The sequence below is a fragment of the Neolamprologus multifasciatus genome, chromosome 20 (genome assembly GCF_963576455.1).
Source record: "Neolamprologus multifasciatus chromosome 20, fNeoMul1.2, whole genome shotgun sequence".
NCBI lineage: Eukaryota > Metazoa > Chordata > Actinopteri > Cichliformes > Cichlidae > Neolamprologus > Neolamprologus multifasciatus.
The window spans coordinates 22,549,529-22,566,120 of NC_140458.1; the positions used below are offsets into that span (position 1 = coordinate 22,549,529).

General features: G+C 38.0%; 1 protein-coding gene across 1 annotated transcript in view; it reads right to left on the minus strand.

Moving 5' to 3' along the window:
* Window positions 1–16,592, minus strand: part of LOC146494941 (LHFPL tetraspan subfamily member 4 protein-like) — a 40,512-nt gene that overhangs the window by 928 nt on the left and 22,992 nt on the right. The window contains exons 2-4 of the mRNA XM_085145757.1: window positions 9,750–9,986; window positions 5,803–5,819; window positions 1–4,211 (exon numbers count right to left, since the gene is read on the minus strand). The exon at window positions 1–4,211 is cut by the window's left edge and continues 928 nt beyond it. Of these exons, the coding sequence (XP_085001883.1) occupies window positions 4,158–4,211; window positions 5,803–5,819; window positions 9,750–9,986 (308 nt within the window). The 3' untranslated portion in view covers window positions 1–4,157. The remainder of the gene's footprint in view (window positions 4,212–5,802; window positions 5,820–9,749; window positions 9,987–16,592) is intronic.

The window sequence follows — 16,592 nt, forward strand, 5'->3', positions numbered from 1 at the left end:
CCAATATTATTTTAGCTATAATTCTTTGACTTGAAACTGAATTGATCTCAAATCTGCAATAAACCCACCTAACTTCAGAGCTCAGTCTGAGTATGTAGTCTTCAGTAGAAAAAACTACAGTGTCACTACTTGTTTTGCTGGTTCTGCACCACATCTGAATTAAATCAAGAGTTCTTAGAGGCACCTGAAGTGGTACAAATATGTGCTCATCAGGGTTAAGGTATTGTCAGTTCCTTGTTAAGGTATATTTTCAGTTCATCATCAAGTTCTCAGGAACAGAGTATCCGGAGAAGAGACCAGACCATTGATCACGCAGGTAATGATGCTTGGAAGCCTGACTCGACCATTTAGGCCTCAGGGTTTTTTTTTTCTTCCCGTGCTCTTTTTCTTTATGTAGATTTGTCGTTACATACATCCTGGGCCTGTGAAAGTATTCCCAAATGAGAGATGCACGCTATAGGAGATATTTAAATCCCAATATATACTGCATGAGAGACATTACTGCCTGCTTTATGCAAACTTTAGATACAAAAAAAGCATTCTGGTTCTCTCAAATGATCACACACATATAAAAAGCAAACACATATGTTTTGCTATACCAAATGAATGAGGTCTCTTTCAATCATTTGCATTGTTTTTTTTCTTTTTCTCGTACAGTTACTTCATGGTTAAAGTGAAAGAAACATTTCTTGAATGAGGGCCCAGCACTTCTAGCCTGGGTGGGTGATCAATATAGGCCAAAGGGTCTGTGCAGAGCCTGCATGGACAGCATCATTAGAATCAGCATAAGGGCTGTTGTCATATTGTCTTAAAGGCCCAGCTTGGAAAACCGGCACTATTCTACTCTAAACTCTACTAACAAGGGATGCAGCTGAGCAATGCGTGATTTAAACTTTGACCTCATCTTAAGTCCATCAATGAAAAGACTTTAATCGCATATTTGACTTGCTTGTGTTTGATCGTTTCCACTTGAGCCTTTAATACAGTACTGTGTACACAGCTTCCTGAGAGTTAGCTAGCTACCATTCTAACAAAAAACACTACAGTCTAGCTATCTGCTCATTATATAGTGATAACATACCCAGGATAACCTATTGAGCTGATCTCAAACCCATATTGGGCATCTTCCCGTAACCCATTCCACAATTGTGATAGGTTAATTAAAATTCTTAGCTGTAATGGCATAGTCTGATTTTTGAATCGCATTCTTTTACTGGTCCACAGTGATTGTGTTAGCACTGCATCCCTAACAGAGCATAACATGAATTCTAATTAACTATAATGCAGTATAATGTGCCCCTCACTAGGCTGTACTTTGGCCTTGTGGTGGATGAATAGCTCCCTCAAATAGAATCAGTTACTTCGTAGGGTTTACATTATGATCTTAAAAGGGCAAAGCGTGCCAATATCTCATCTGAAACAATTACCCATGTGCAGAGCTAATTCTATTCTTGTCGTGACTTGAGCCAGGCTTTACAAGGTTCATTTACAGTATGTCAGCCTCAAGTGCTGCTCTGAGAGGGATAAGAGCCCCACGGTGCCTTGGATTACAGCAGCTTGCTTTATCATTCGTTGCAACTGCAGCTTGTCACGCTAGAATCCCACTTGTCGCTGGTATCATGACAATCGGTGTCACTGATGCAGACAAATCAACTGGCTATAGCTTGTGGAAGCTATAACAGCGCACACGGGTACAGTTGTCGAGTCACAACTCAACAGCTCAAACCCGAGTACTGAATGCTCTTGCAGATGAAACAGATTCATGTCTTTAAAATCAGGAGACTACAGACTTCCCCGGTTATCACAAAAATTGGCAAAGGATTCATTGCTATACACATGATAGTTTTTAAGTTGCTGGTGTAGCAATGATCACTGTCATACATGTGTCACCATGGATAACAACCAATGACACTTGCGTGTCTAGTGCTACATCAAGTTACTCTGTTGGAGGGACAAAATCAGGGTGGGGTTGGTGACACGTCACGGTAACAATGTTACATGGATAATACTTTCTTTTTGGACAGTGGAGCTCGGAATAGTGATCATTGTAACATTGTAACTAATATGCTGATCCCAGTACGACTGTTCTCAAAGGGCCTCAGCAAGAATCATTTATAGACAGCAGATTGAACACACATCTTGTTATTAAATTTACAAACATGGTATTAGTTTGCTTGTCTTGCACTTGCCCACAGGGACCCGCACAGATTCTTCTTAGAGACCACAGGGACTCTACTATAAAAGTTCCTTGCGTGAGGGCCGTTGTTACAGAAGGGCACAGCATCCATAAATGAAAAAAACAAAACAAAACTGGAGCTTTCATCTTATAAATGTGATCTACTGTCTCAAGCAGTCATCATTCTACTTCAGAGAACAGGGCAAAGGCAACATCTGACCTACATATGCTTAAATATCAATATTTGTTTTTTCAAAAAAGCCAAATTAGCCTTTTTTTTGCTTAGCAGAATTACAATTTATTAGAATTATTTAAGAAATCTTGATGATTTTCTTGCCAGTTCTAAATTGTTGCTGCCACATCAATGTAAGATTTAACTGTAGATAATTTTTTCTCTCATAAGATAAGCTCTCCATATTTTCTCAGATGCATTGGACAAACATATGTTATGTTTGAATTTGGCCAATATTTTATGGAAGAACAGGAAGTGCCTTGGTGGGATTTTAATCTTAAACTCTCTACTACGAAAATCCTGGATGCAGCCCTTCCCAGAATGACAAGAGTTTTAAATCTTTGCTGTCTAACAGCCCTGTTAAGACTTAATGGTCTGAAGTGTTTTAGTACTCTTTAAAGTCTTTTTCTTTTATTCATTTGTTTATTTTTTTTGCTGGGATTGTGACCCTCCTATCGGTCCTATGGCTACTACAAAACAGTGTTGTTTATTAAAAGAGGCATATAAGTGACATCACCTTTTTAACATTGCACCACATGGGGCCAGCAGTCCTACAGTCATATTCATGCAGCCTTAAGACATCTGTAGAGTAAACTCATCACTGTATGCTGGAGCCATAAACTGGAGTAAACTGCACACTGGAGAAGGGGATCGTGGGATAGCGTGAGGAGAAAAAAAAAAGATTAACTCTGAATAGACAGCTGCTGTTAAGTTAAACAGTTTAAAATGTACACCATACTCAATGGGGACATACTACAACAAGGGGCTTCTGTTGAGGCCATGCTAATGCAAGGGATGTGTCTCATTTCCTGTGCCATTAAAAAAGAAATCAAAGTGACCATACACGATCACTTTGATTCACGTTGCTCTGCTTCTCTGGTGAATATTTAGCTCAGGAATCCATTTTTAAGCCCATCTGTAGCTTCAGAAGGGAGGAGTCAAAGAAACACAGTGAATTTGCACATACTTTGATGCTCTTCCAGCACGAGGAACACTGAAACCAAGGGTAGAAATACTATACGCGAATGCAGAGTCACATGAGGTTTTGTTGTCGGCTGTTGTCGTCAGCAGTAATGTTATATACATCGTTAAGTATGTACAGTAGAGAATCTCCCAGAGATGTTAGGTTCTGTAAAGCTGCAATGGGGTACTCCTTTAAATTTCTCACATTTTAAAGTCCTTAGATGAAGAGCCATACGAGTCCCTGTTGAAGTGTTTTAAATATTTAATAATGGACTTGCTGCCATATTGCGAGTCTCCACTCTACCAGTGTGTGAGCAGTATCGAGAATCTGCTCTCTGAAAGCTATGAATGGACACAACACACAAACTCAACATTGGTAAATAGCAATAAGTCAAATTAACCACAGTAAAATCATAAATGGGCATTATGGTTCTTCATCTTAAGGATTGAACTTTTCACAAAAAAATCAAGACTTTAAATACAGTAAAGTTTTTTTTTCTTTTTTTTCTTTTTTACATCATAAAGGTATTCATTGAGAAAGTGTTAAATGCACTGTACAACCTTGTATAATTTTTTTTTTCCAAAATATAGTTTATCCCAGTGTGGTTTGTTGTTGTTGTTGTTGTTGTTGTTGTTGTTGTTGTTTTTTATCTTATAGAATCCTGTACACTTGGTGTCTGCATTGAGATTGAGTGATATCCTGATCATTGGAGAGGAGAGACAAGAGAAGAGAAGAAGAGAAGGGCAGAAAGAGAAGAACAGAGAAAGAGAAGTTGTCCAGTGCCCTCAGTGAAGACGCTGTACTCCGTATCGTGGCTCTCTTCTGTCCCGCACCTCAATCTGAAGGAAACAACACAGAGGCTTCACTACTGTGCTCAAAAGGAATGAAGCTATGGGTGAGATTTATAGGTGAAATCAACCAAAGTTATTAACGGTGTGGGCAGGAGTGTAAAAAAACATAAAGCAGAAAATAACCTTTGTGAAACAGTTTTGTGGCTTGGAGTTTAAGCAAAGACTTGTTAAAATTGAGTCTTGATGTATTAAATGCAGTAATGTTTAACAGCACTACAAGCATACTACTACTACTGAGCAACATTGTGGAAAGCTTCTCTTTTAGCCTTTCATCTATTGCAACAGCCCATCAACTTTGTTGAACAATAATATTATATATGGGGTTGAGCAAAAGTTCTTACAAGATTTATTTTAATTTTTAACCCTTTAAAGCCTGAATTATGAAATAATTGCCCCAAAATTCAAATTGTTTGAAAATAGTGTTTATTTAACCTTCTTTTGCTTAATTTTTTTACACTGATGATGTTGATGTCCCCAAAACTGGCAAAAAACTGTATGTATCATATATGATACACTAGGCGTTAAAGGGTTAAATAAGCCTTTAAGGTAATTTTGGAAACACTAAAACTAGACCTGTGGGGTTTTAGGGCTATCGTGGTAAACCTATATTCATATCTACAGAAAACAATGTCATCAATAATAATAATAATAGTAATAAATACTAAAGATTATTATTATAAAATAATTTGTGTCTAAATGTACCATTTCTTTACATTGCAGTAGTGTACTGTGTGGTTGCCACTAAATTCCCAGGAAAACCTCGACCTGTCTCACATTTTTACATGGAGCTTCTCTGAGTTCAGCTGATAAAAAGAAAGAGTCAGAAGCCGTCTGAATCTTTTACCTTTGGTTTAAAACTGTTTTGAATAAGCCCACAGAGTTGTAAACCACATGATTCCTTGTTTTTTGGAGAATAAGCACTGGATTGTTTCAACTGTGCCCAAATCTGCCAAATAAGTCTAATTAGATTCAATTTAAGGTTAGATTTAATCCTACTTTGTGTTTTACACATTTTGAACATTTCACAGCTTTTTAAGATCTTTATGGTGTTTTTCACTCCAAAATCAGCATTTTTGTTTGAGGTTAGCAGGGAGGTTTTTGTTTAGAAACTGGACAGCAAAATGAACAGTATATAAACTGGGAGTACTTTTTTACTTGTTAATCTGGAAAAAGCAAAGTGAAATGGTTTTGAGCTTCTGTTGAAAAAATGTGTTTGGTTCAGTTTGTGTAGGTCGAAGTTTGTCAAGGCGAAGAGCATCAGGAGATTCTGGTGTATAACTATGAATCAGCTACCTACACAAAAAGAAACTGCGCTGAACTTTTTATATGTGTATTTCCTGTGAGAAATATCCAACAGAGTTTAATATTTAAATGATTCAAACTTAGAATACCTAACCTAAACTTGAACTGACATAAGCTCTGCCGCTCGATCGACTAAAAACAAATATTTATAGTGAAATAATAAAAGTAATTTTTAAAAATGAACTGTTTTCTCAAATATTACCAGTGACAATTCTTTATTAGGAGATATATTCTTCAGACATAACGCACATTGAATGTATAAAGAAACTCAACTTACCCTTGACACTGCAAAATCTGCAAGGACAGAAAAGAACAATAGTGTTGGCATAAACACAGTGGGGCAGGAAAAAGTGCATTTGTGCATTGAGTGAATATGCTTATGTAAGTATGAGCTAAGCTAAGGTCACCACTTACAAACAAACAAAAAGGGCACAAACAGAAGGTCATTCATTTACTATCGATGTCTGTGCCACGTCCACATTTTTTCTTTTTATGAAACTTTTATTAAACGACAGAGATATTGTGATGCAGTAAACTGAGCAGGTTTTACACTAAATGTTTCAAAACAAAAACCTAAACTTACTCTTGGACTCTACAAAAGTATAGCTTTGCATGATTGTTAGTATGGAGATGCTCAGTTCATCCTCTGTCTGAAACAAGCTGCTTTAAGGCACTTTTATTCTTATTCATTTTACTCTTTTTGTGTAAAAAGAGCTTTGTGGGTAATTTTACTTTAATAAGCAGTTAAGAAACCCAATGGTTGGGTTAATGTTGAAGGATAATAGGGCTCCTATAATGATCAAACAAGAAAGCTTATTTCATTTAAAGTTAAGAATTGTATCCAGCTCTAAATTTGGTAACTCAAATCTGTGTTCTGTATTTCCTTGAAAATAAAAAGTTAGTTTCTCTTTATTTACTAACCCTAACTCCAGGAATACCACAACATGGTACGAAGTGCTTTACTCAAGAGAGAACAAAAAATATGAACAACATAGATACAGATCTACTCCCCTCCAATGGGGAGGCCTCCAATGGTTTCTCAGAAACAGGGAATTCTGAGAAAACAAGTGAATCAGCCAATAATTCACCAAACTGAAGTGCAGGCTGCAGGGGGATTTTTTTTTTATTTTTTTATTCCTCCTTCTTGATTTCTATTCAGTTTTTTTATTTGCATATTTCAAAACATCAGCAGTGATAGCCAGAGTAAATACAAAATGCAGTTTTTAAATGATGATTTTACTTAAGGCAAAAAAAAGAGAAAAAAAAGAAATCTACCTGATCCTATGTGAAAAAGTAAACTTCACAACTCAGACTGTGAACTGGGAATGTGACCTCTGGCAGTGAGTCTTTCACAGTGCCGTGACCCACTCTCTGCAGCACCGACTCTTTGTTTTAATTCAGCTACTTTGAAGGAACGGTCACGACGAGGTTTGGATAACTTTTCCCTTTAATTAATGAAATTGTCATTTAAATACTTCATATGGTAGTACTTTGACTTTGATGTAGTTACTCAGGTTATCTTTGTCTAATACTAAATTTGTTTGACAAATATGTAAAACAAACAAACAAACAAACAAACAAAAAAAAAACCAGACCAAAAATAAGAAACCAGGAAGGGGACAAATAGTTTTTCACAGCATATGATAATATTTTCATCTTCATTTAGCCAGCGGAGGCTTTGTATTAAACCAAGATTGAGATTCAAAGTTATCAGGCCTGGAGATACTGGAGAAGCTTCTAACACCCAAGCAAACTGTAACTCATATTTATGCCAGAAAATCATTTTCAAAGTGTGCACTGTATATGTAAACATGACCCTTAAATAGGCTTATTATTGATCCAGTTTTCCCGTTGTAAAACTCAGTTTATTTTGTCACGTGTATAGCCAACAAAGAGTCCCATGGTCTGTTCCCAGGCTATAATCTACAGGGACATTTTTTCTTTTATGAAAGAATGTGCGTGACAAGAGAAACTTTACTCTGCTGGTGAAGCATTAGAAGCATTAAATGGGTAAAATCACTAAAACTGTCAGTGAGGTTAATCAGATAAGAAGAGAAAGACACGCCCACGCACTGGAATATCTCCAGTTACCATGGAAACCATCATGGAGATAGATCATCAGAGAACCAAGACATCTTATGTCACTATTCTCTCTCTTTATCTCTCAGTCTCTTCCTCTCCCCTCCTCCTCTCTCCTTTACTCCTTTACTCGTGCTCCCTGTCTCTGCGTCGCTCACACTCTCGTCCACCGTTGCAGATCGTCTTCTTTCTGCCCGTCTCTCTATTTTCTGTGTGTGGGATCGAATCAAACACGTACACCTTATTTAAGGACATTTAATAAAATGTTTTACAATATCTTTTACTCTTCCCCCCTTCATTTCTGCCTTCTGCTGTTCCTTCCCTCCTCTTCCTCTCTTTTCATACAGCTGAAACAATGCGATTTGACTGTCCTGATGCAACATCATGCAAACTGTCAGAAATCCTCTGGAGGACTTGCTCCCACTCTTAAATTCAGCACTGAATGCAATTTGGCTGAAGATACTTAGGTCAGGTTGGAGTGTACTCATTTTTCAGCAGGGCAAATTTCATGTTAATGGACAAAAAAAGCCCTAAAAAATGAGATTTGGAGAAAAAACAACTGCCTTTCCTAACTCACCTTTTGAGTTGATTTACTTTTATGAACTACGCTACATGTGTCTGTTTGTTTTTCTCTGTAGGTTTTACAGTAATGGGGTTTAAAGAGTTGCAACTGGAGAAGAAAGATTGGATAAAATCAGCTAATAACTGTATTACAGTGAAATAAATTACGTTTTTTGATTAAACTTGGAAAAGTAGTTATCAAAGATCAGCAGGTTTAAAATGAAAAGTTGCGCTTTGAGTTACAGTAACAGTGATACTCTGTGTTTAAGTGTTAGGAGAGTGACTTTTGCCGTCGGTTGATGGAATTAATTAAACAGTGGTTTTCTGCATTTTATAATAAGATTTAAATATTAGCATAACGGGCTAACAGGTTAGCTAGAAAACTGCCATTATTCCTAACAGGATCTTACTAAGTTAACTGTATGGACAGTATTGTATATAATTGGCTTGTTGCCATCGCTATATTCATTTTTGTTTTGTTTTTTAAGAATAATTACTAATAATTACTTACTGGTGTAGAAGCTGACTAAGAAAACAAAGGCACTGAATACCAATTTGAAAGCAAGTTGTTAATCATATGAGTGATACTTAAATTATACCCTGATTTATTATCTATTTTAACAAACATTGTCTTACTATACTGATAATAGCCTATGCATGTAAATATATCCATATGTACCAGCATCGTAACATATACGATTATAATAATGTGATTATAATCACATGTTATGATAATATAATTATTAGTATCAATATTTATTTTAAAAACTGTTATTATAATTCCGAATTCCTTTGATTTTCCTATTCATCACCCCCCTGTGAATCCACTGTTAGGTTCTCCGTTTGCGTCACCTGCATGTAATTAAACAGTCACAAATATTTGTACCTGCAGTGGAATTTTCTTTGAGTCACCATGTAATATGGTATAATGAATTTCAAAAAGAAGTCTGCAGGCGGTGTGTTAAATAAGACTAGAAATAAGCTTTATGTTTACAACTATAGGAGCCCCCACTGATGGCTATTAGAACAAATGGAAGTTTAATACACTTTTGCACTGGCTTCAATTTCAGAGGCCATCTTTTTATAAAAGGTCTCTCTTGCAGCAAGCATACTGGGTGGACGGTTAGCACTACCAGATTTGATGCATTCAGCTCAGACATTTCCAGTCTTACCCCATAGTTATTCATTATTACTACTTTCTTAAAGTCAGGATTACGATAGATTTTTAACCATTTCTAAATTCAGTAAATGCAGTAAAAGAATACCTGGATAGAAATACACACAATGGATCATTATTAGTCAAGGATTGGCTTTCTTGGAGTCCGAAAGTCAATACTATTGAAGCAGTTTGGGATCATCTTGACTGAGATATGAAGAAAAGGCAGCCAACATCTAAAAAGAGCTTTGAATGTTCTTTAAGTAGCCATCCTGAAGACTGTTTCTTAAAGTCTACTTAAAGGAATGAGAAGAAAGCTTGCCTAAGAGAGTTTAGAAAATAAATGAAATAATTTAGTGAAAGACATGTTGTCTTTAGTTCGAATTAATCCTTTTTAAAGCACTGCTCTTCATTATTCCTTTACTTACCCTTGTTGTCTGTTTGCAGATCATCAAGATAGAAATCCGTCTGCCGGTTGCCCAGGACAAAGGCCAAGAAGGAGAGAATGAGGGCATCCAGGATTCCCATGATGGCCAGCATGTAAGCCCAGCGTACAGAGCAGTCGCCCAGGGAGTATTTTCCCGTCTGCTCCCCGCACATGTCACGGATCACCTCGGCGTCCCATCCATCGGGGAAGATCATGCAACCCAGCACGAGGCACACTCCTGCAGAGGACAAAGAGGTTAACAGACTTTAAATGGCAACATGGATTGATTTGGTAAGTTTACAAAGAGATGAAAAAGCAGGAGAAAAAGATACTCCTAACCCATACTAACTCTCTCATGTCTGGATCTAGAAGTAAGTGGTATCACCGTGTGCTTGCATCCTAAGAGTTTGTTGAAATGTTGGTGTGCCACATGTGCATACATGCAAAAGAGCATGTGAAATTTTTGCTTGGAGACTGATCTGGAATACCATCTTGTGCACTTCCGAGATCCTGAACTTGCAAACTTGCAAAACAAAATGTTTGCAAGTCCAACAAAGAAGAAATTGAAGCTCCATTTGTTAGATCCATATTTCACATATGTTGCGATAAACTTATAAGATTACTAAAATCTGACAGTCTGCAGGCATCTTAAAGAACATCATAAGGTTTGAAATGAATTCATGTTAAAGCCTCATTTGAGTTGTGCTCCACCAATAGCAGTCTTATGTTAAAATGTAATTTTAAGACACAACTTTCTGCCTACGAGCAAATTGGGAGATCAAATGATGCAATAATGTGGTTAATCACCACCCACATCCCTGATGTGTTTAGTGTGCCTAATAGTGTTATTACGCTCACTGATGCCTGTTTCATCCAGCTGGACCAGTTTGGTGGGTGGGATAATCATGGAAATGTCATCTCCCGTACCTGGTTACAGCACTAGATTTAATTACTTTTAAGACCACATGGGACTTAAAAAAAATCTTTCCACTAAACTTTTAAATACATTTTTGGACTTTCATTAACTGTTCCACCTTTCATGAACTATTCTTCCTTAATGGGTAAGCATTCATAGCGTACTCAGTCAGCCAGTCAGCAGCCATTGATCACTGCAGTAAAACAATATTTGTCATTTAAATGTAGTTTTATTTCTGCATACATTACAAAATAATCCGTTAATGACAGAGAGTGGCTTCACAGTGTATTGGTTAACACATTTGTTTAACGAGCAAAAAGTTCCTGGTTCCTGGGAGGAAACGCAAATTGCTCTGGGGTTGTGTGACGAGCTGGGAGGGGGTGGCTGGCTGGCACTGAGAGAGTGGAAAAATGGAGTCCATAGCCTGTGTACATTCACCATGAGACAATTGAGAGAGGGGAGGAATTTAAAACGTACAATCACTCCAGAAAATCTGAAAGCCCAGACACAAGGGAGAATATGCAATGCACACGCACTCAGATGCACACACATAATACCAAGCCCTCTAGCGAAAGACACACATATATATCTTCAGTGCTACAACAAAAATGGTAATCTATACTTTACACCTCAGCTCATTCATCAAAGTGAGTATCACTGAGGGAGCTGATTGTGCCATATTTCTTGCTCACCAGCACTGTTTAAATAGCAGTCAGTCTGTGCCCGAGGGGCTGTAAGTAAAGCACTGGGCTCCACCGGGAGATGGGGAACATACATGGCAGACGTCACACTGGATCTTCATTTTAGACCAGACGTGTCTTTTCCACGGGCAACATCACTTGTGATACACACGAAAAGTCAGACAAATCCGGCTGAGTCTGTGATTATTACGCTTCATTCCAATACATGTTGAAACGATTTAGCGTCTGGAGCTCAATTGGTGTGCATATTTGAATATTTTATTATTGTGAATATCTGTGTGTGCCTCGTGTGCACCACTGAAGGATGCTGGGCACCGTTCAAGCACTGTGGCTGCTGTGTTTGATTGGTACCCAGTCAAATCTGTGCACACAGTCACACACAGATCATAGAGGATAATAGCACCAGATTGTGCTTCTCAATATGTAAGACCCAGTCTTTGCTTCTTGGCATCAAGCTGTCCACACTCATAAAGGTCAATGCACCTTTCTGAATGTGGACATTTGCTTAGTAGCCTGCACAGTAATACAAAGTGTGGTACATAATGCTGGTAAGTTTGTGAGCTGGAGTTTTGGAATCTAAATATGTACTAAAAGTTTTTCAAGCTTTCAGATATTAGTCAGTCCACACCTTTTACTTTGTGCTGGTTCTTATCAGGTTTTTGAGTAGCATGGGTGTCAACTTTGTACTATGGCAATTAAAAAAACTACTTGAATCAAAATACATGCTTATAGGATCCAAACTGTACCATCTAGTCTGCAGTCAACCAGGATTGTGTGAAGGGCTGATAACTGCTAAGGAGACCTCACATGTTCGTCTGTTTGCTGACTTCTTTTTAGTATTGTTGGTTTGGAAAGGCCACAATTCAGTGTGTGCAAAGTAAAAAACAGATTGAAGAAACACCCTTCAACCATGAAGTGATTACTGATGCCACATAGTTTCACTTGCACAGTTCACTTGCATTTCTACAGCGCCTCAGCCCTATAGACTGTAACGTAAAGACCCTAAAGCATTCAAGAGAAACCCCAACAATCAGACGATGCCTTATGAGCAAGCACTTGGTGACAGTGGGATGAAAAAACTATACCAAAGGACTCTGCATGTTTGCTGGTGGCAACAGCAAAAACACAATCAGCTGTTCTGAGCAGAGCATAAACAAGTAATCCACTACTTGTTGGGACAGTAAAACCAATTTATTTTTAAACTGTATTGTCATAATATCTTAGTAAGTACTGCACACCACACATTTTTAGGGAACCCTTGTGTTTTTCTGTGTCTGAAAGAAAAAAATATCGGCCAATTGATCAGATTTTGAAATAGCAAAGCAAATACCGACTAATCTTAAGGAGCCTATATCGGTCGGGCTCTAAGTAATCTGAATGAAGAGAATATACAGCATGTTTTTAAAAAAAGAAGTGATGCATCCTGCTTACTTAATGCAAGGTAAACTCACCCAGTACAGTTTGGTGCACTGTTCAATGTTGGTATTTAGGTGGGAGAAGGTAAGACCTTTTAGCAAGAGTGTGGCTATTTCCTGGAAGCACTACCTACAGCGCCCACTCACATCCTGGGCCTTGTGACCTCAGGAAATGATAGGGTGGGGCTAGGTTTCACAATGAGTTCACCTGAAACTGATTGTGACCTACACCCCTTTTTACACCTTGGCTCGTGTGATTAGGTAGAGGATCATTAGGGGGTTCATTGTCCCTCTTGGGGGGACACTCCCATAGGGCTTAAATCTGGGACGCTCCACCATTTGACCTTAGAACTGAAGAAGCTTCTCGGATGAGAGGTGAAACGTCTTCAAGCAACTTAAATAAATCCAGACGCTTTTCTTTCCAAGCTCCTTAGACTACATACAAGCAACACAATGAGCTTTTCCATCATTTTTGAGACAGCTTAGTGTATAAAAATGATCAGGAAAACACGGGTCTCAGACTAAAATGTTGAAGTTTTTCTAATGGGAAAGGGTAAATATAAAATATTCAGCTTGGTAAAACAATACAACTTAGAGGGTTCTAAAACAAATGAATTCCAGCAAAAGAAGTGGTTTTCTAAAATGTCCTGAAGGTGATTGATCTGAGTATATTAAAGCCACATCCATTAGTCATTTGGTTGAACCCTGTCACATTAGGGATTCCCTCTGAAGATTCTGCTTTTTATATACTGGCAATCCATCATGAGAATATGGTGGGTGGCGAACTCACAGCAACAGATGAAGGATGATATGAGATTAGTCACCACCTCTCTGTGTAAACATACAAACACAAGGAGTCCTATTTTGAGCTGAAATTTACGCCATTTAAAAATGTGACCGCTCCTCTGACAGAATGATTGCAGGCGTAATGGGGGAATGTAATGAGAAAGAATATAATGAGGATAACACAGTAAGTAATGAGAGAATTGAAGAGCAAAGGAAGTAATCATCGTGGGAAATCACCACGTTATTAGCTTCTTTTATGGCCTTTATGCAAAATATTAACATAGATGAGGAATGGTAAAATCATTAACTGAGTAATGAGTGTCAGGTAACATGTTTTATGGATTTTTGATGAATGTTCCCCATCTGGTTGGAAACACCTTTGAAGTTATTGAGTGTGGGCTTTTTAGAAACATGGCTTGGAGAGCCTGACGGGCACCATACTTGAGCCTCATGGCAACTCATTAACTAGCCCATTTCCCTCTGTAATACATGTTATTTGTTTACCACTTAAAGTTTATTTGTGCTGTAAGCAATTATCAAAACTTTTTTTAATCTAATATTTTGGCAGGAAATTAAATATTATCTCATCTTGTGTTATGCCTTACTATAATTCAGCGTTTATAATCATTGCTTAAGACATTGACTTGGTCAGTAATTTTAAATCTACAGTAGCCAAAGTTATTGCTTTGAGTCCTAATAACCATGCAACATTAATGTAGGAAAGCATCCACCTTTGCTTTACTAACTGTGACAACGAGGACACTGCATTCTCATTAGCTACTGACTTATGATTGACAATCGTTAGCCAGTGAGGCCGGATAATTCTTCTGTCCGACTAATAATGACATTTTTTGTTTGTTTTGTTTGTTCAGTAAGATCTGAAACTACCAGCTGAGACCATAAACTCATCAGGACAGTGTTTACTAAGGTAACAGGTCAATGAAGCCGAGGGCCGTTTCCCCATAGAGCAGGCTTGGCCAACTCCAGGCCTGTAGGGCCAGTGTCCTGCAGGTTTTAGATATCACCCTGTGTCTACACACCTGAATCAAATGATTAGTTCATTACCAGGCCTCTGGAGAACTTCAAAACATGTCGAGGAGGTAATTTAGCCATTTAAATGGCTGTGATGAACAAGGACACATCTAAAACCTGCAGGACACTGGCCCTACAACCACAAGTCTTTTTACAACAAGAGGAGTCGCCCCCTGCTGGCTATTAAAAACAATGTAGGTTTAAAAGATTTTTGCTTTGGCTTCACTTTTCAGACCCAAAGTACAAAACAAACCTGCTAAAATGTACATCTTTTATTCTGTCTGTGGATTTTACCTTTGTTTCCTTGATTGGTTCTCATTGTTGCCTCGAGTTTACCTTTGCCTTACTAAATGTTTAGTAAGTCCTTGATTATACTGTGTTCTGGACATAGATGGCTGAGTAATGTAATGTACTTAGTGTATTAAAGTCCCATCCATTAGCCATTTTGGTTGAACCCTGTTTGCAGAGCAAACAGTTGTTTGCCTTTAACTCTGCGGCTTGCTTTCTCCATTTGAATTCAAGTGTATGTGCACATTTCATCAAAGTTGCAACATGAACTCTGAGAATTACAACATGAGATAATCTCTGTGCTCATTTTTTTTTGCATTACAATGAAATGAAATGCTGTAGTTTTCTCTGGTCCCCTCCCCAATCAGACCAGGAGTGACATGTTTAGCCGCATGTTCTCCTTAAATTGCTGGCTGTCTGAGTGGTGTCCCAGAAATGATGTGGGCTTCATAGATAATTGGCAAACCTTCTGGAGGAAACCTGGTCTTGTTAGGAGAGACGGCATCCATCCCACTTTGGATGGAGCAGCTCTCATTTCTAGAAATATGGACAAATTTATTAAACCCCTCAAAACATGACTATCCAGAGTTGGGACCAGGAAGCAGAGTTGCAGTCTTACACGCCTCTCTGCAGCTTCTCTCCTCCTGCTACCCCCCCAAAAACCCATCTCCATAGAGACTGTGTCTGCTTCCAAAAAGACAAAAAACAAACTAAAAACCAGCAACAAACAACTTAAACATTTACAAAGAAAGAACAATACAGTATCCACATCTGAACCAAAGAGTAAAACAGTGAAATGTGGATTATTAAATATTAGGTCTCTCTCCTCCAAGTCTCTGTTAGTACATGACTTAATAATTGATCAACAAATTGATTTACTCTGCCTTACAGAAACCTGGTTGCAGCAGGATGATTATGTTAGTTTAAATGAATCAACACCCCCGAGTCATTCTAACTACCAGAAATCTCGAAGCACAGGTCGAGGGGGCGGTGTGGCAGCAATTTTTCACACCAGTCTATTAATTAATGAAAGACCAAGACAGACTTTTAATTCATTTGAAAGCCTGATGCTTAACATTGTCCACCCCAGCTGTGAAACTCAGAAACCAGTCTTACTTGTTATCATCTATCGTCCACCTGGGCCTTACACAGAGTTTCTGTCTGATTTCTCAGACTTTATATCTAATTTAGTTCTGAGCTCAGATAAAATAATTATTGTGGGTGATTTTAACATCCATGTAGATGCTAAAAATGACAGCCTCAACATGGCATTTAATCTGTTGTTAGACTCAATTGGTTTCTCTCAAAATGTAAAAGAACCCACCCACCACTTTAATCACACTCTAGATCTTGTTTTAACATATGGCATAGAAACTGAACATTTAACAGTGTTTCCTGAAAACCCTCTCCTGTCTGATCATTTCTTGATAACATTTACATTTACAATAATTGATTACGCAGCAGTGGAGAGTGGACTTTATCAAAGTAGATGTCTTTCTGAAAGCACTGTAACTAAGTTTAAGAATATAATCCAGCCACTGTTATCATCGTCAATGCCCTGTACCAACACAGAGCAGAGCAGCTATCTGAACGCTACCCCAACAGAGGTCGATTATCTTGTTAATAATTTCACCTCCTCACTACGTACGACTCTGGATACTGTAGCTCCTGTGAAAACTAAGGTCTCTAATCAGAAGTACCTGACC